The sequence below is a fragment of the Aptenodytes patagonicus genome, chromosome 1, assembly GCF_965638725.1.
Source record: "Aptenodytes patagonicus chromosome 1, bAptPat1.pri.cur, whole genome shotgun sequence".
Taxonomy (NCBI): Eukaryota; Metazoa; Chordata; class Aves; order Sphenisciformes; family Spheniscidae; genus Aptenodytes; species Aptenodytes patagonicus.
Window position 1 is genome coordinate 115,851,208 of NC_134949.1, and position 19,584 is coordinate 115,870,791.

At 35.4% G+C, this 19,584-nt stretch overlaps 1 protein-coding gene across 1 annotated transcript in view; it reads right to left on the reverse strand.

Moving 5' to 3' along the window:
- Window positions 1-19,584, reverse strand: part of TMPRSS15 (transmembrane serine protease 15) — a 57,842-nt gene that overhangs the window by 27,064 nt on the left and 11,194 nt on the right. The window contains exons 9-16 of the mRNA XM_076335979.1: window positions 17,640-17,759; window positions 11,798-11,906; window positions 8,944-9,053; window positions 6,783-6,920; window positions 5,388-5,537; window positions 2,948-3,050; window positions 2,314-2,464; window positions 972-1,113 (exon numbers count right to left, since the gene is read on the reverse strand). Coding sequence (XP_076192094.1) covers window positions 972-1,113; window positions 2,314-2,464; window positions 2,948-3,050; window positions 5,388-5,537; window positions 6,783-6,920; window positions 8,944-9,053; window positions 11,798-11,906; window positions 17,640-17,759 — 1,023 coding nt within the window. The remainder of the gene's footprint in view (window positions 1-971; window positions 1,114-2,313; window positions 2,465-2,947; window positions 3,051-5,387; window positions 5,538-6,782; window positions 6,921-8,943; window positions 9,054-11,797; window positions 11,907-17,639; window positions 17,760-19,584) is intronic.

Sequence of the window (19,584 nt, forward strand, 5' to 3'; positions counted from 1 at the left end):
TAGTGAGATGAAATGAGATGAGGCCATATCAAGCAGGAAAAAAGCCCCATCCATTATTACTGGAGCAAGCACCTATTCATCACTCCTGCCTTACCACAAGGAGTAGAGTTAGCAAAGGCAAAATTGAAGAAATCAGGTTTAGGTTTTGACACATTCCATAATTTATACACATATTGAAACCTCTCATTAGATCAGGAAGTGGAAAGAGTCTAATTTTTTTTTTTGTCCACTCATTTCCTCCAAAACTAGAAGAACTTCTCACTGTCCTGTCCTTTCTGTTATTTAAATTTTTTTCAAAGCAAATATTGCTTTCTTTTTCTTTTTTAATGTAATCAGATATGGTAGGAATAACAATACAGCCAAATGCACATTGGAAAGAACTCATTCACTGTAAGCCTTGTTCCAGATAATACCTCCATTTTGGGTATTAGACACTCACATAGATTGTGCTCCATTCTTAAACCATTCTGGCACTATTATAGATTCATTCCCCCAAATATGGGAGTTTTCAGTGTGCACGTGTTCTCAGAGCTTGGTGAATTTTTACTATTGAGATCTCTAGTGATATTATGTGACCTTGCTCGTTCTCTTATTCCCCAGCTACATTGCTTATGATTTCAAATATAGAGGTTGTAATCTTCCTTCTCTTTCTTCTTCCTTCCCTTTCAGTGGCTTCCCAGAAGCTTTACTAATTAAAGCTTTTAGAGACAAATTCTGAATTCTTTAATTATCCTCCACTCTTCAAGTTTTGGAAGATACTGCACTGATAGCTTAAGCTGTGAATCTACCAGTTCTGTTGCTATCAATGGAGCCATGGGCAGGGAACCTGATCCCTAGTATGTTATCCTGAAGATAATTTTCTAATGCTGAAGAGAGATTTTTATAAAACTAAAGGTTGAAAACTCTGAATCATTCATACACAAATACAGTAATAGGAAATGGCAATCAACTGTAATTTAGTGTTTACTTACTAGGAACTGAAGGGACAGTAGTAACAGTTGGAATCACAGTTGGCTCTACATAAATACTTTCATTACACTTTCCCTTTGTCAGGCCGATGTCATCCAAGGCAATATCACTGGGACCACGCTTTTTAAAGGCGTCAAAAATAACCTGAAGTTCATGAAAAATAATTAGAGTTTTATAATTTAATGAAAAATTTTCAGCTTCCTATGCTGAACCATTCTGTCTTCTTTCTTGAATGCTCTTATTTCCACTGTAATATACAGTGGTGCTACACTCAGAGAAGAGCATCAGGGAAGAGACAGGGTTCCTTGCAAAACAAAACAGCACTATGCAAACCAAGTGGATCATTCTAAGGAATGCAGGAACTTCTTTGTATAAATGATGAACGTGATTTAAAACTATGAAATAACTTTACTTTTTATATATAAATACATGGAATTTTTGAAACACAAATTCTGTATCACTCATCAGTCCAAACCTCTCCTGATCTAATGGCATACCTCCATGAAAAATTGAAATTAGTCTCATTTGTTTGTTATTGTGCTTAAATATTCACATATTTAAAGTAATCCTGTTACCAAGGAATTTGTGCTGGTGAAATTCAGCTAGGCATAGCACTCTTCCTGAGATCATAAACCACACATTTGCTGGAAATCTGATGCAGCCAGGTCACAGATGCATTTACTTCCTCAGATGGTAAATGCATCTTTCTGGCAGTGCTTTTGCATCAATCAAAACTACTATAGCAGGACAAACCATCCCAAACACCTACAAAAAGAAATTGCTTTCAATAGAGAGTTGCTGAAGGAATTGTCTAGCATAAGTCTCCTCCTTTTGTTTACAGGTAAGTCAGGTTGGTTGTTAAACATGTGGCACCACCTACATTTCTGTCTGGAACACACTTTCAGTGAATTAGTCTGTAATTAATTAGTGAAAATACTGCTTCAGAATCTGAAGTTACTTAATTTAAATCTTCTCATAGCTAAGTGCTTCATATCACACTCACTGTCAAGATTTTAGACTCCACATCAGATTTTGATAGGCTTTGAACACCCTTGTTTTGTGGAAAGCTCTCTTTCATGATAGCATTGATTGTCTCATGACAACGTTAAGGTTTTCTGTTTTCTACAATAATAATACTTTAAATTCCAGAGTAGGGAAAGGGGGGGATAACAATTCAAATGGGGACTCCAGACTTCTGCATGCTAATATTTATTTGAAGGCATGCATTAGTAAATAGTACTAGATATTATCTTTGGAGCTGTGGATCATTGGGTTTATTTGGCAGAAAACTCTGATATCAGTTTAGCTAAAATAAATTTTTAAAAAACTAGCAGTTTAACAAACCTTAAAATCAGACGTTTCATTTAAAGTTACTTGTCCGTAATTCCAGTTGTTTCCATAGTTTCCTTCTTTCTGGAAAATGATCTTTTCCAAACCATGGTCATTACTTATGCTAACTCTTAAACGGTAAACATTAGTACTGTACATGAAATACCTAGAGAGGGAAGAGCAATTTTGTATTATTAGAACAAAGTGAAATTCCATGAAAAAATATCAAGCTTTTTATTTTATAAACAGTTTTATGGAATTAGGACTAATTTGCAGTGAGCATGAAAATGAAATGAATCATATGTTTAGATTACATCTGGAGGTTTTACTTGGTACTTTGCTGTATTTTCTGTAGAGGCCTAGTTAAGCTTCATGGCAAAAAACATTTCAGGGATTCTTAATATCACTTCTGTATAGAAACGAATATTGGATGCAGGGTGAAAAAGAAAATACTTCAAAGCTAACTGCAAGAATCAGACCTATAAAGGAGTCAAAGTTTCAGGCCTGGAGTTGAGACTGATCATGGAAATCCAAACAGAAGCAGGCTTGTATTGCTGGCACACTGACTTGGATTAATATTATATATGAAAGAAAGCTATTTGATTTTATTCTTAAACAAAGTATATGTTTAGGAATTATGTAAGAATACCAAAAGCTTAGACAAGATGAATCTGAAGAGACCAAGGGCAAACTCAGAATCCGGACTCTCTCTTCTCCAAATCCAAGTCCTATGGGTGTTGAAATATAAAAGCCTGCAAGATAATGAGCACATTTTAGTCAGTACAGAATTACTGATTTTTTGTTTAAATGAGAGTTTTTACATTAAAAATAATATCAATAATATCAAGCACAGATGGTGTTGCATAACTTGGAAGATTCCTGACACAATAAATGTGAATGATTATCCCAAGTTATATTCATCTGTCAATGACATATTAAAATGAGCTTTTCAGCTTGTCGTACCCTCCTCAGAACTAGACATGAAATGGGAAACTAGTCCTTTTGAAGTCAGTGGGAGATCTGCCTTTTATTTAGTGAAGGCAGCGATTCACCTGAGTGATTTCTATTTAGTTTATAAAAATGTCTTCCTGTTTGACATTGCTTGTGATTTTGCAGAAGAATTTCCTGACATTTTTATAATTTTTATCCACGTAATAATGGGAAATATGGGTTGTGTGTTGAGGGGGGTGAGAGAATGACTACATGAATATTTTATAGCAAGGTGAAGCATTATAAAAAAGAAAAAAAACATTATTTGGGGAAATTGGGTTTTTAGCTTTTTCTGAGTTAATTCCTTGCAGCTGGGAATTTGGACTTCTTGCTGTCATATGGAAATATAATGTGAGGCCAAGCTGCAGAAGCATTGTGATTTGTCACAAGAAAAGCAAAATTAGGCGGGATTAAAAGTCCTAAAGTAAAATTCTTGCTTTATTGAAATCATGTCTGCAATCTTAGATTTTATTCTATTTAATACATATATACATATATGTAAATATTATATTCATAGAATCTACAAATAAATATAACTATAATTATATAATTTAAATTATATATACTATATTCTGTTATTTATACTTCTGAATTAGCTAGCTTTTTCATGTGTGGAGGTTAAAGTACCTGAAAATTAGTCTGAAATCTGAATCAGGCCTTTCATTTCCTGTGTTGACTTAGAAAGCATGCATTAAAATATACATGGTGTCTAGCTTTAAGAAAATGAGCATAACATTCTTTTACAGAAAAGGTCTTCATATAGTCAAAGTGACAGTTCTCTGTCGTTGTTTCATCAATTCTATGAGCATTCAGAATCAATTGTTGAGTATGTATCAAGTGCTTTGCTTTTCAAGAGCAGCAAAACAAAAATACACTGTCTCACTGAATGTGTGTAATAGCTAGATATTAATGATGCAGCTCACATTTTTACTTCAAATGCAGGTTGTAGAAATTTGAATATTCAATATAATAGCAACATTACATACGTCAGTTTAGATCTAGCACAGTGAAACAGAGAGCACCTGAAATAAATTAGCATTTTCAAGAGAGCTAGAAATCGTTGCCAAGTGTTTTATTAAACAAATGTTATGTTCTTTCATCTGATTTGTATTCTAGGAGTCAAGTGGGAAGACAAAACAGTGTTCTGAAGATTGTTTAGAAAATGTGCATTTACTCAGAGAGAGGTGAATAATTTCTATCTAATAATGTGCTGAATAATATTTTTCTTTTCCTGGGAGTAACTTCTTCCAGAATAACTTGCAATTTTTCCCGTTATTTGTCACTGAATAGGTTCTGTATAAGTCTTGCATAGAATACATATAACCATTGCAAAATCCAAAGTATGTTAATTAGTTTTAGCTGGACTGACAAATCAGCTGAGAAAGAGACTGTTTGGTTTTCCTGTTAAAGCAGAAAAAATCTTTTAGAGTCTAATTCTGGGATAAGCATTTGTGATACACATTCCAAATCTGATTCCTATCAGTATTGTCTTTTTAATTAAACCCCACATTTGATATGGTCACTCTTCCAATTAATTTGTTTTGCTATAAAAGTCTCTGGAGTGTTTGTGTGTTTTGCACGTGTTGAAAATTAGTGTGTTTGGTGGGCGATTCTAACTGGGGACACAGGTGCCCTATGTATCCTGCAGGTCAACTTTATGTTAAATCAAAATTATTCTGTGACAACCATGAGGATGTCACCAGTAGATAGGGATGAAATAGAAGTGATTTCCCTAAAATGTAACTACACTTGTTTTTTTCCTTAAGGCAAACATGCAGTTATTTGACCTATAACGCTGTTGCATAATAGAAATTCCTTTCTCAGATAAGGCGCTTTGGCATATTAATAGCATGAAACTTTTCAATACCTCACACTTTAATCACTTTATATATTCCTTTATTTCTTCCTTTAGTTTTGATATAGTTCCACAAGATGACAATCAGCATAAAACGTTTTGTCTGGTAGCCCTGAATCATTTTTATGGCAGAATAAAATTACATCCCAACAATACCACTATGAGGAATCCATTGTACAGTGGTATAACATAAGCTAAATCAAGCATTTCCTTTAATCTGCAAGCAACTCGTATTTGATCTTACCCGACATGTTGCCAAATGTATGATCAAAATCAGGACCACTCATAAAGGGAAAGGTAGGGCCCTGAACTCTCTCCCAGTCTGAATCATCATCTAAATCTTGTATCCAGTAACAAAAGCCGTCTTCAAAAGTGCAATTGATTTTCTCATAATCTGTGAATAAGAACCTCTAGTAAATAAAAATGACAGAGACGTTAAGTATTTTCTCTGAATGAGTGACGAGCAATGTAATTTTTTAAATATGTTTGAAAACTGCAGCCCACGGTGACTCAATTTCCTCTTCTATGCAATGCAACATAATTGCTCAAATAAATGTGTCATTTGTACTTGTTAACAAAACACTATTGCTGAAGGTGGCCCAACATGCCCTTGCACTCATTCATCAACCTTCTTTTTTGATCCTTCACCAGTAATGTGGTGGGGGAATGAGAAAGGACCCGTTGCACAGCTAACACCAAGGGCTAACCCTGCTTTTTTCTTCTTTTCTTTGCCAAGGCCTGGATTGCTCCAGCTGAAAGGGCTCACCACCAGAGCTGAATGCTCAGAAGTGCTGTGTTCCATGCACCAGGGATACCCCTTTCCTTGTCCTTCTCCTTTGCTCCTTCTTTGCTCACATATATCTGCTGCAACATCCTTATCACTCTTCTTCCCATAATATTTTGCTCAGTGTCTTTTCATGGTGCCTTGAAATGCAGGTCAGCCCCCAACAAGGGCTTCCACACGACGAGAGTTTGCTGGCACTCTGGATGCTTCCTGCAGCATATCCCTTCCCAGTCACATCCCCTATTCACATCCTGCTCAAAATTTAGCGGATGAAGAAGCCTTCACTTGTCCAATCCGCATCTAAATTTTTTTCCGACTACTAAAGAACACCAATCCATGAGTCATATTGCTGTGTTTTGTTGTCACTGTAGATTTACTGCATCTGGACTTTTTCCAATGCCTATTTACTGAAGCAGGTATTTTCCTGAATGTTAGTTTTACCATTCGGGACTACTACTTGGGGCAATGAGTTAGGACATCAGAAACTCTGGAGAGCAGGTACTGTCAGGTGATCACAGAATAATGATTAGTGTCAGTGATTCAACAGTGTTCATTAGTGAACAAACTGGCTGAGAGGAATCTGATGGAGATACGGCCAGAGTTTTACTCTTATTTAAACAGATTAACTTTGTAAGGCATCACCCTACTGCTAGATACAGGCCTGTAAACCTGTGGACAGTCTTACTGAAATCAATGATTTGATCTTTAAAAGAGTATGAAATTTCTCAAAGTGGATCTAGTTAGTGGACTGGGGCCAGAAAATACTGCTTTCCTTTTCATCTCCATTTTCTCAAACTGAAAATATAGTTTCACCAAACTTTCAGGATAACAGACACACAAAAAAAGAACACTTACTGTTCAGTTCATTTGCATTAAATGTAGTGTACGTTGCATTAAAGCCGTTGTAATTTTCAGAATAATCGGATATAAACTGTGCTGTAGCCTCATGAGAAAAAATGTAAATTGTCGCAGGATTAGCCCCTGACAGAGAAGCTGAGAACAAATGAAGAATAATATAGTTAGAGCCAAAACAATCCCATGCACATTAAAATCCCCAGTGCTGTCACAAAAATAGAGTGGATTAGCTTTTTGAGTCTTAAAGAATGCTTTCCCTCTTGTACTGTGATCCTGCCTACAATAGCTTCAAAACCCTGAAGGCATTTAGCTGTTTGGCTGCCATGTAAGTATTCTGCATATCCCATCTCTCATATCCATCAATATGAATATCACCTATTGGAGAAACGTCTCTTATAGTACACATATTCAGCACTATAATCTTCATAACCATGCTTATTATGCTGTAAATGTTCTCAACATTTACAGATATGCACTCTGAAATTCTAGAATCACAGTATTGACTACGTATTTTTGTTATATATACTTATTTTCACAGTTTAATAATTAGCACATACACTTACAGGTATTCAAAGAGTAAGGAAACTGTGAAATTACATAGGAATTTCATTGTGTGATGCATGCATGAAGGCATATAGCACAGGAACAATTGCAATGTTCTGAGAAGCGACTGGACAGGGTGCTAGATAATCTCATCTAAACTCCCTTTTCTATGAAAGGTTGGACCAGAGGATCTTTCAAGGTCCTGTCCAACCTGGCCAGTTCTATGATTCTATGGTACAATGAATCTAAATTTTGACTTTGAATTCTAAACTAATTTAAATTCACTCATATAAAATCCTTATGTGTGGAAATGAAAGGATCGATACAAGTCATCATAGAGTAAAATAGTTTCTTCTCCATCTAAAGCTGATATGATGCCAGGCAACAACAGTTAGACTAGTGACCGTATTCAGGATAAAGAAAATCCTGAATTCCTCACTGTTCTGTGAAAGTTTTTGCCTCTGCTCTTTCTCTTCTGAAGTCCTTGCCCAATTTTGCACAGACAAAGAGACTTTGCTTTTCTGAGGAGGAGCTGTTTACCGACTTGTAATGCTATATATTTGAAACAGTGTCAAATTATTAAGGAAAGACAATGGACATCATCTTTCACACTTTTAATTATAAGTGCGTTCTTTTCCTTCCTCCTTCTCAGGTTCTTTTACTTACTTAAGTGGAGAGTCTTAATCTGGAAATGTCTTGTAGTCCTTCTTTCCTCTACATTTGGTATTTCCAATACCTGGAAATCTACCCTTCAAACTGCAAAGTTTTAGGCAATCCACTGAAGGACAGCCTTTAACATTGTCTTTGTGGTGTCACTGGTCATCTCCACAGCAGTCCTTAAAACCATGCAAGTTAATGGTTGCTGCAGAGAATATTATTGAAGCAATCTCTCACATCTAAACTGAAATTCCAAAGGGGAGTCAAATTCAAAGCGGTACTGAAAGGGTAGAATTTCTCCATTCTTTATTTTATGAGTCTTTTACTATTTCTTATTCCCATTCTCTCCCTCCTTCCAAAAATAAGGATAAATAATAATATATCTTCCTGACTTATCTCTATATATTTATCTTCAAGTATATGTATTCCACCTCTGATGGAATTCAGCTGGACAGACTGAGGCTTGTGAAAAATGGGCAAAATCCCAGTTTTCCAGAATAGAATATAGAGACAGAGATAAGGTATTATCAATATTTCAAGGTCTGAGGAAAGCACTGCCATGCTTGTAATGAATTTCAGGGAGTATCATAGTACTGCTCCCAACAGTTTCAGTTTAGATGCTTTCATTTTATGTTACTGAGTGTGATGTTACAGGATCTTCTGACAACGTATTTCCAATGAAACATGGACCCCATAAGACTCTGATCAAGTTATCAAGATTGTTCAAATAAGATCTTAAAAAAAAAAGTATAGATTTCTTAATATATTTAGGGAAGCATTTATCTGGTCACTTCATAAGAGTAGATATGTATATTAAGATCAATTGTCTAACAGGGTAACGTTACACAGATGCATTCTCCCACTTAAACATATGCATGTAATTTTTTTCACTTCAAAATGCTTGTTTTACCCCTTAAATTTTATTAATAGAAAAGTAATATTAGCTGAAAAATAACCTTACCTCTTAAAATCTTCTTTTGTCCTATACCTTCAAAAATATTTAAATTGTCTGCATATTGTTGTGTATCAAAAGAAGTGAAGTTCAGTTTAATGGATAACCCTTGACGCACTCTAAGATAACGAGAAAAATAAACCTCAAAACTGAAAGTCATGTTCTAGTAATCTTTTTTTGACTGTAGTAAATTCATTGCATGCTTGAAGGATGTTAAGTTCAGAAACAATGTGAAATTACATTAATCAAGATTATTAATCAAGATGACCTATTTGGCTAACTTCTAGTTCGTAAAATTACCAAAGGAATAGGGCATAAAGCTTTTGTAACAGTAGAAGTAGTAGAAATACTATTTTACTCACTGGAGTTAAGTATATTTTAGGAACTGAATCTTCTAAACTCTAGAATGTGATAGTCAGCTGAACAGTTTTTTTGTGTTTTTTTTTTTCTCTGCATCTCATTAATTTAAAATTACTTTTTAATACATGTTATGAATAGATAACATCTCACTGCTCAGGTAGACTGCCTAAAGTCAGAGGAATGGTATCATGGTATCAATATGAATAGCAAGATATAAAAATCTATCTCCTGAAAGTCCAAAATAATGTCTCTTATGACAAAAACGGGATTTGCATGAAGGTTTGAGGATCTCAAACCCACCATTTGGGAACACGTTATCAAACCTAACCATCACCCAGTAAGTTTAATAACAAAAGTCACTTTAACTAAAGTGTAAAAAATGCCTGGGTTTTATTTTGCTGCAGTTACATTCTTTCAGTAATCTATATTTAAGTAGTTCTCCCATTGCCTTTTCACTAAACATATGTGGTAGTCCAAATTGTAAAACCCTACTATCACAATCAGCTTAGCTTCCTATACCACTATTTGTTGTTTTCTGGAATTGAGAGACCCAATGAAGACAGCTTTTCAACAGCAATCTGCTGGTGCTTATCAGGACCAATTAGTAGAGAAGCGTGAAGTAAATACTTGAATATTTGCATTTGCTTTTTTTTTCCTTATATATTTCTCCATAGGAAAAACATATCCTTGGTTTGAAAGAGTAAAACATATAGTGGAAAGGTAATCTTTCAGGAAGCTAATCTTTTAGAGAAATATTGAGCATACTGCTCTTACTTTTAAAAGGAGAGGAAATTACATCTTCATTTGGGGAGGAGTTAAATGGGGTGAAAAGGTAAGAGCTTTTCCTAAAGGTAGTGGGGAAATCTTTCTAGACAAAGAAAGGCAGAAGAGAAATCAAATCTTGGATGTATTATAGGGTGACTTTTAATGCATTTTTATAGGGATACTAAAAATAATAGGACAAAATGTCACTCATTGGTTACTGGAAAACCTAAAAGGTTCCCTCACAGAAACAATTCTGTTTGAAAGGGAGACAAAATTTGAGTACCACCTTAAATTTTTCAGGCCTTAACTGTCAGTGTTGCCAGAATTTTTTAAAGCAGATAACTGGAAAATAAAACCAGATGGTTGTTTTTGTCATTGATCAATCTGTAATTACACAGATCTGCAGCACCTGTACTACATTATTTGCAATGATTCTCATGATTCTTTCCAAAATTAAACTTTTGTTAGCTACGTACCTGGTATAGGTATCTACCTAATACAATGCTTCTTGCAGCTATAGCAGCATCTGAAGCAAAATCAACAGTTTAGAAGGAAGTAGCGCACTTGAGACATGATTATTTATCGTGCTCAAATGCTGTGACACCTTGAACTAAGGAACAAGTCAGGCTTGTATTCTGAACATACAATCTTGTGCTTTTCCTGTGACACACCTATATTTTAAAACCAGGTGTAGCCAGTAATTATTGGTGAATAGTATTGCTGAAGATGAGAAGGAACAAATGTACTAAACAGAAGGAAAACCATGACTTTTTCCTGAAGTGTCAAGGTGAAGATGAAAGTGCTGAACTAACTCAAAGGCTAGCACTTTCAAAGGAGCCTTGGGAATGAGAAGTACAAATCTTATCCAATTTTAAAGGCGTTTCCTTAATCTCCTTTGACACTCTTCTACCAAATTAATACTTCTCAGATTCAAAGAATGACCATTATTACAAAGCCATAATAAGAATTACTACCTTTCAAAGCAGTAACTTCTCAATTGGCAGTCATTGTAGGGATTTTTAGGAGCTTCCAACTTGCAATCATCTAACTTATTTTAGATTTGTACTTTAGGATGAGATTTATCACATACTATGGCTATGTTTTTTCTCCCTGGCTTATGAAGTGGACCTAGAGTGTCAGAGTCAAATAGCTGTCCCTCCCTGTAGGTACGTATCCTTGATTAAACAAATTCCACTTCTTGTGCCTAGAGCTTAAAAGGCATTTGGTGCTATTATGTCAAATGATACTCATGCACTTTTAAAATATATTCCTAAATGACTTAGGAGCACAGGTGCTGTTAACTCCCAGATGACATGTGTACCCATAAATGACAAGGGAATTCTTGAAAATTCCATCTGTTAGTAACAGTTATATCATATAAAACCATTACCTAAAGACTAGTATTTACTGTAATACTTTGAAATAAATATCTTGCAACTATTTTGAATTATGTGATTTATTTTGAGCTTACAAATATGTTCCTGTGCATGCATATAATACACAAAATCATACCTAAGAATTTTTGTAAGTGGGAAAATTATTGATATAGTTATGGGTTTTAGGCATGCAAGTTTTTAAAGAAAAGTTACATAAATCCAAAGGAGAAAATGCTATTACATATTTTCCATGCTGGGTTATTTGGGAATACAAACAAATGGCATAAGGTTGATGTGCAGGAAACAGTATCACCTCATAATCAAAAAAATGTTAGGTAGAAAATTATTGGAAAATGGCTTACAGTATAATCCATTGGCAAACGATATTTGCATTATACGGTTTTGGATAATTCATAGAGTGAAAAAACCCAGAGGAATCAGTCAACATAAATTTTCCATCACAAACTGCAGCTGTAAAGATATAATGAAGAACATTTGTTAAAATGCCATTTGAAAAACAGAATCAGAGCCAAGATGAGGGCAACCTTAGGTATTCGTTTACAGGGATTACCTTGGAAATGCTTTGTATTTATACAAGGGGAATTTATACAAGTATTTATACAAGGGGAAGACAAAGTAAAACACACTACCAACTTAATCCCACTTCTAATTCCTATGTCTATTTGATCTCAAAGTACTATATGAGAAGAAAAGCAGTACAGATAACTCGCTTTTAAATTAGAGACAATCCAACTAATCAAACTAGTCCAAACCAATCCAATTAATTCAAATCCAACAGTTGGATTCAACTAATCCAACTCTCTCTCTTTCATTTTATTATATACATTTGTAAGGAAACAGGATCTTGCCTTAACAGTTCTTATCTATAGCTCCTTTAAATCAGGAAACTGTGTTTGCACTACCAGAAACAATTTGATATCATGTGAATAAAAGCCAGAAGGGATATGATTGACTATCGCTATCTCTACTTTTATGAGCTTCCTAGTTCCCTGCCTTATGTATTACTAAGTACTCAAAGAGATAAGTGGATATCCCAAGTTTCCTGCCAGCTATCAAATTCATTCATCTGAGGTAAATATCATCCATCATCACATATTTTTTCAAAAAGCTTTTATTAGTTTTATTTCCTTGGTGCTGTTACTCCATTCTACTCACATTCTTCAGTTTAAAAATCAGTTATTTTAAAAAAGAAGTATTTTTAAGCCTCGGCAAGATTGGAAATGCTAATTCATGTAGAGTTATTTTATTTCAACAGACACCGAAGCACTGTTGAAGCTTTTGCTGCATCTCTTGAACATTATGTTAGGAATCTGTCTGAAGATGGTTTTTCTTCAGTTTTTCGGAAAGCATCATAGGGCTCTCAAATAAGGATAAAATCAGTACCATACATGATTTTCTGGAGATGTAAGGACAAGTTCATCAATTTAAGGCAGATAATCAGAATTTAGATAGAGCTTTTCATTAACATCAGAAATGAAATCATACCTATAATGACTATCCAAATTATGAATAATCAATCACATTGAAAATTAAATGGAAATTTTATTGAGCGTAGTCCCCCTCTGGGAAATGATACATAAAATGATAAATCGGGACTCCTTGTCTGTTCATTTTATAAGTGCAAAATTCTTTCTGACTACCACTGTAGCAAACACAACATAAAAATTAAGCTTTGTTTCAGTCAGGCTCAGGCATGCACTGTTAATAAAGACTGTGCAGAATGAACTTCACTAACGATGATAAGTCTAATGCATAAGCTGGAATAGAAACATATTCCCTTTTGCAATCTTCATGGCCTTTGAGAGGAAAACAGAACACACAAGATTTTAAATATGTGGAGAAAAAAGGTCCATGAAAGAGAGAGTTACTAGTCTGTATAACCTTTTTATCAGAATAGGCTACAGCTTTAGAGCTGAGTATTGGTATAGAAATACTTTTTCTGTCCATTTTAATTCACGTGTTTCCTGTCCTTACCAATGGGCTAATATTTACAACCATTTCCCATTGAGAAGAATAAAATCAGTGTGAGAAGAAGGAAAGCACCCAGCTTGTTATTAATGAAGTGTGCAAAAAAGTGGTACTGTTACCAAGTGATTAGCAAGACACATCCTGATCTAAAAAGGAGTTTATAGCACCGGCAGTAATAAAAAGAGATACAGCATACTGTTCTAATAAAAATAATGACAAAAGTTTGCTCTTGTCAACAATTCATTTCTGTTCTTCTTGTTTCCTTTTATTTGTTTCTTCTTATCTCTTAAGAGAGAGTGAGTAACTTGAAACAGGACAGAAAGATTCAGGCAAAAGTCCTTAGGCTGCTCATCCACAGCCTAGCAATAGTCAGTGCTTACTATCTCATGAATATAGCTGGGACTGCTCCTATTTCCCTGAAGAACCTCCCAGTGCTTCCTTGTTGCAGGGAGGAGGCAGCTGTGGTCAAAGGTGGACAGGGTCACAGAAGTCATTACATTTCTGCTTCTCCTGGAGCCCTCAGAAAAGCCTCAGTTGTTCTCTTAATGAGACAGGAGACATCTTTTGTAGGAACCACTTTCACTGCTTCCCCAACATGCATCTTGCTGTCCATTTCTATTTACTTATGTTGCACATTAGGAGGGCTTAATCCTATTACCCTTGAATTGCAGGGGGAAGCTCCCCAAACTGGTCAGATCAAGCCCACATATTTCACTTGACAGGACCTTTCCCTGCCAAGGGCAGTACATTACTTCCTGGCTTATAACATATGATTAATGTCTCTCAGTACTGTAGTGATGCTGTGAGGTAGGTAATCACAAAATGTTAGCCTAGACATATAATAACTGCAAAGAGAGTCTGCAGAGAGAAACACCTCCTGGGATCAGCCTCCAGTCTCCCTTTCCTTACACTTACATGCCACCTGGCTGCTTTTCAGCAATGTCAGCCATTATTAATAGATGCTGTTCAGACTTTCACATTTCTCTAGAGACCCTTTCATTGAAATTGCTAACTGCACTTTTGCAATGCCTTTTGTTACTGCGTTGCATTGCAGAGCCAGAAAGAAACCTTTCAAGATAATTTTAATCAATAAAACCAAAAAAATGAAGGTGCCTGAATCTCTGCTGAGAATCTGAGATTTTACTGAATTCTGTCTAATACAGGAAGAGACTATTAAAATTCACCCTTGTATCCTATATTTTAAAATCACTAACATATTCTAAAATCAGAAGTACTAGAGGGAATAATAATCAAGATGAAAAAACAAACCAAGTTGTTTAAAGGGCAGCAACTCCGTTATGTGCAAGAGCACTTGCAGCACGAACTATGAATTGGCTGTAAATCTCACTGTGAAACTCTGAAGCACTTCTGAAAATCTAGACAATTTTAGCTTTTATATGACTGTATTGAGTTACTCTAGGGATGGGACAGAAGTGAAAAATCAAAGAAGTGGAAAAATTGGCAGGTATCCCAAACGTGCATATGGCTTATTGCCACTCATTCCACTGGTTTTGCAAAGTCTGCTAAGAAACCTAAATATATAAATTTAGAAAAGCTCTGGGGTTTTGGATGGAAAATTTTAAGACTGGAAATGTGACATAAGAGTCATGGAGCAACAATTTGTCCTCCAGCCAGAATTGTATTTCTGTAAGGTTATGAGCTGAAACTGCTAAACTAATGGTAACGGAATGAATTGCTTGGAAATACCAGGCATCAGTGAAGATGAACAGGGGCAAATCATCCAGCTCCCTGAAGTGGACATTCTGTCTATTTTTACTTGTATGCACATTCCTGAAATTTTCAGCTCAATTGTGCATATTCTTTAGTGACTGTTAAAACACTGATTAAAAAATAATATCCTCAGTTACAAAGGAGCAGGGCATTCACAACTTATATTTGGTAGAGATTCAGGGAGAGATGGAAATCAGATCCAAAAGCCACGCGCATAAGAGGCAATGCCTCAGCTCAAAAACTCTACTCAGGCACAATTCATAACTTAAACCACTGTGTAGCCTCCAGGCCACAGCTGAATCATGTCTACATAGCTTTGACTGCAAGTAGGTGAGCTTATTTTTCTCTGTATCTACCAATGTATGAATATCAATTAAATTCTGTCCTATGTAACAGGTCTGACTGTAATATCTTTAATAAAATGTGAGCAAAACTTGTAAACTCAGACCTAATCATTCTTAGTAACTAAAAGGCATTCATTTTGATGAGATGTATAATACTACTTTTTAACTATAAGGATCTGCATTTTTTCATTTAGCTATATCTAAAATAAAATAAAATAAAATAAAACAAAACAAAATAAACAAATACCCCAAACAAAATCCATGGCTCAAAACAACAGTATGATGGTAGAAATGAATGACTGAATAACTCTTTGGGGTTGTGCTACCTTAACGCTTACAGAGGAACAAAGGTCTGGCTGAGGCTACTTTAGGACCTTCTGATTTCCTCAACTGTAGAGGGACCTGCTCAGAGCCCATCATTGTTATGATCTAGCTGGATGCAGCTGTTATGCTAAATAGACATTTGGTTGTGTTTCAGTGGATATTCTACTGAAGTATTTTGATGGATATATTCCCCAAAAAGTTCAACTAAGTCTCCCTTCTGAGTTGGCTGCACTCAGAAAAATGCAGGTAATGTACAGGTCTGCAATTCACATTTTTTTTTCTGAAGAAAATTCCACTTCTGGCAGAAGGGGTCACCTTGCCACCAGCCTTCAGAATCAGGTCTGCAGATTCTTTAAAAAAAATTGGTCTTTTACTTGCTTGTTTGTTTTTAAACCAGAGCCCAGCATTTTACATGTTTCTGAAAGCTCAGACCAGACTGCCCCACCGTTATTCTCAGGAAAGCTCAGAAGGCTGTTCTCACAGCAGAAGGGAAATAAGCTTTCCAGATTTCTAGCACCAAATTCTATATTTCAAAAACAAACAAACAAAACACTCAGGGAGTTAATTACTCCAACTTCTAAAACATTTGCAAAGTTCTCTTTGCAAGAAAACTTTACAGACTTTTAACTGAGAGCTGAGACTGTGAAGAGCAATGCAGACAACATTAACACACGTGCCTCCCCACCAAAAAGCTGCACATGTACTTTGGTAAGCAGCAACATAGTCAGGCTCCTTGGTAAAATTTCAGAGTTTTCACTGCTACAGGGAACAGTGGCTGCTCTGCACAAAAAGGTGGTCAGGGAAACTAGGCAGTCAGATAAAGGCAAACAAACTCACTGGCGCTGAAGGTTATAAACTTTTTCCGTGAAAAACCAATCAGGCTTCAGGTTTGTAAGATTTTCACAGAATGACAGAAGGGTTGAGGTTGGAAGAGACCTCTGGAGATCATCTGGTCCAACCCCCTGCTCAAGCAGGGCCACCTAGAGCCAGTTGCCCAGATTTTCACGTCATCCTCTTGCATCTCCCATTGTGGTGCCAGCAGCTCAAACATTTGTGTCAGAGTCATACAGACACTCCCATTCCCTAGCGCTCGGTGTAGTGAGTGGCAGGTGGGTGGCCAACAAACAGAGTTAGAGCTCCTGCCGGGGCTCCATCATGCCATGGCAGCAGTCACGCTCGCCTGCCCTGGCTGCAAAGTGCTGCCGCTGCCCACCCCCCCGCCCGCCCCATCTAAGTTTCTGGACGTACAATATCAGTGTATCTGAGTGTAGATAGTAAGCTGGGAAAAGCTGTTTGTAGTGTTTTGTACGATGATAGTCTTAATGCCGGAATCAAAAGAGAAACCTCTCTTCTGACTCCAAATATGCCATTAGGTGGTTGGTTGCCATTAGGTTATGTGACTTTATGTCTGTATAGTGTCACAATTTTAATTTATTTGGAAAGAATTATTTTTTGATATTACTGGTACACAACTTTACGTGAAATTTCTATATTATTTTATAATTTACATTATATTTATTTATATTATTAACATTTATATAGTAAAATAATTTCCATATTATTTTATATTAATATAGCCAGATCGTAAATTTCTTCATTATTTATTAAACATATTCTTCATTAATGAGAATTTTAAAGAAAATTGTTTTCATTTACAAGATAAAGATTATAACAATCATTCTGGTTATTATTTTTAGTAGAATTGATTTGGACTTCACTTTATGCAGTGCAGTTTATTGTCTATAAACTATTTACAAACTACTGACAGGTTTAAGTATGTTTAAAAAGACTTATTTACAGGGGTTTACATTCTTACCACATCTTTTTTCAGATTCATCTGAACCATCCGGGCAGTCCAACACTCCATCACAAAACAAATCTTTTCTAATGCAGGTTATACCATCATCACAAAGTTCAGCAGGTGGCAAACACTCAGCTGAAATAATAAGGACAACAGCAATAACAGCACAGCAGTAATGCACTTTCACTACAAAGGAAAATTGACTTACCTCTGGTTACTCTAGCACAAATCAAATCAACCACTCTATTGTGTTTTACAAAACTGCATTTTTAGAAGCCTGGAATGAAATATCACATATTAAAAAGATAAATTTGGCACAGAATGGAGGAAGTTCTCAGAAGTGACATATTTTTTGAAACTAAGCTTGAAGTAGGGCTGGAAGAAAATTTCCATGAATTCCCATTTCCTTCCTCTACCCAAATAAACTATTCTATGCAATGTAATAAATGACATTTTCCAATTTCTTACGCTTGAATAACATGAGAAAACTGTACTTTGGTTTAAATAACAGTGAAAAATCTCTGGTTTTAGTTGAATACAATTTAATTTAATTTCTTCAACTTCAACACATCACAATGTTGCACTTCATCATCCTAAAGACTCTCATTTTTTTAACCAGCATATCTTGAAAATGAAAGCCTTTAAGACAGGATTTTGAAATACCAGGAATATCAGAAACCCTATTCTTTTCAGATTTGCAAATTAAATTTATAAGTTAAGAGCAAATTTCTGCAAAAAGAATACACGGGCAGATCCTTAAAATTGTGGAATCTCACTAATAGTGTTTTCCTAGAGCATAAAAGTTCATCCGCCGCAAACATGCTCTTTTACTCTTTAGATGGTTTTGGTCTTAGACATCTGTAGAATTCAAGTAGGTCCTATTAAAGCGAACAAAAACATGCAGCTAAAATAAGCTTTGGGTAACTACTAATTTCAAAATTCTTGAAAATTGCGTTAAATTCTGTGGAAACTATTCACCTAGCACTATTCACATAGTTCCTTTTCTTTATTTCAGTAAATGCTTACTGGAAAGTTCAAGGTTTCTTATGCAAGAAGGAAAAACATTAATTTTTAACACTGATCTTGCAGCCTCTAACCATTATTGCTTGATTTATTTTTTCATAAAACTGTTAGTTCTGTAATCAGATTAAGTAAATGCTTGTATGATATTGTACTGTATGATATCAGTATAAGTGACAAAGACTGAAATTGCTTTGGATGTATTGCAGCATTTCAAAGTGCTTTACAAAACACTTTCAGTGTTAGCAGTGCAGACAGTGTAAAGTGAAAGAGCTGCCATTTTGCATCCAATTGGTAACTGAAGCAAACCAAACATACTTTAGTCAAGTGTTGGCGGTGATACAGTGCCAATGAACGAATTGCCACAGATGAGCAGAGACAAAACTGTGCATTCTAGACCCAGAACAATAACCCAGCCAATAACCTAGGAATATGTTTTGCACAAGCCCAATATGCAAGAAAACATGTTTACATACGACATGATCAAGTCTAGTTTTAGTCTTCAACTCAGAAAACTAAACAGCATTGCCACCTACTGGATAGAAAGAAATTAACATTTTCTAGTAAAACATTTTGACTTTTTTTTTTAAAACAGCAAATTACCCTAAATTGCAATGTAATTGCTATACTCAACTAAAAAACGGCAGTAAGTACATTAGACCCATTTGAAAGTGCTTATAAATGTCATATATATTTCACCATTTAATAAGGCTAGGGGAGGATTTCAAAGATTCAGACAGCTTTGGCTTTCTGTCCATTGGAAGTCATGTGAGAGTTTGCTAAGAGTTTTTTCTTTACAAAAAGCTCCAAGAAATAATAGGAAACAAAAATGCACAGTCAGTATGAGTGTCAATATATACATCAATATACACAACACATATACCATTTCTGTAGAATGTACAGTCTTCGAAGTCCCTTCTCTTTGAAGAGGTCTCCTTTG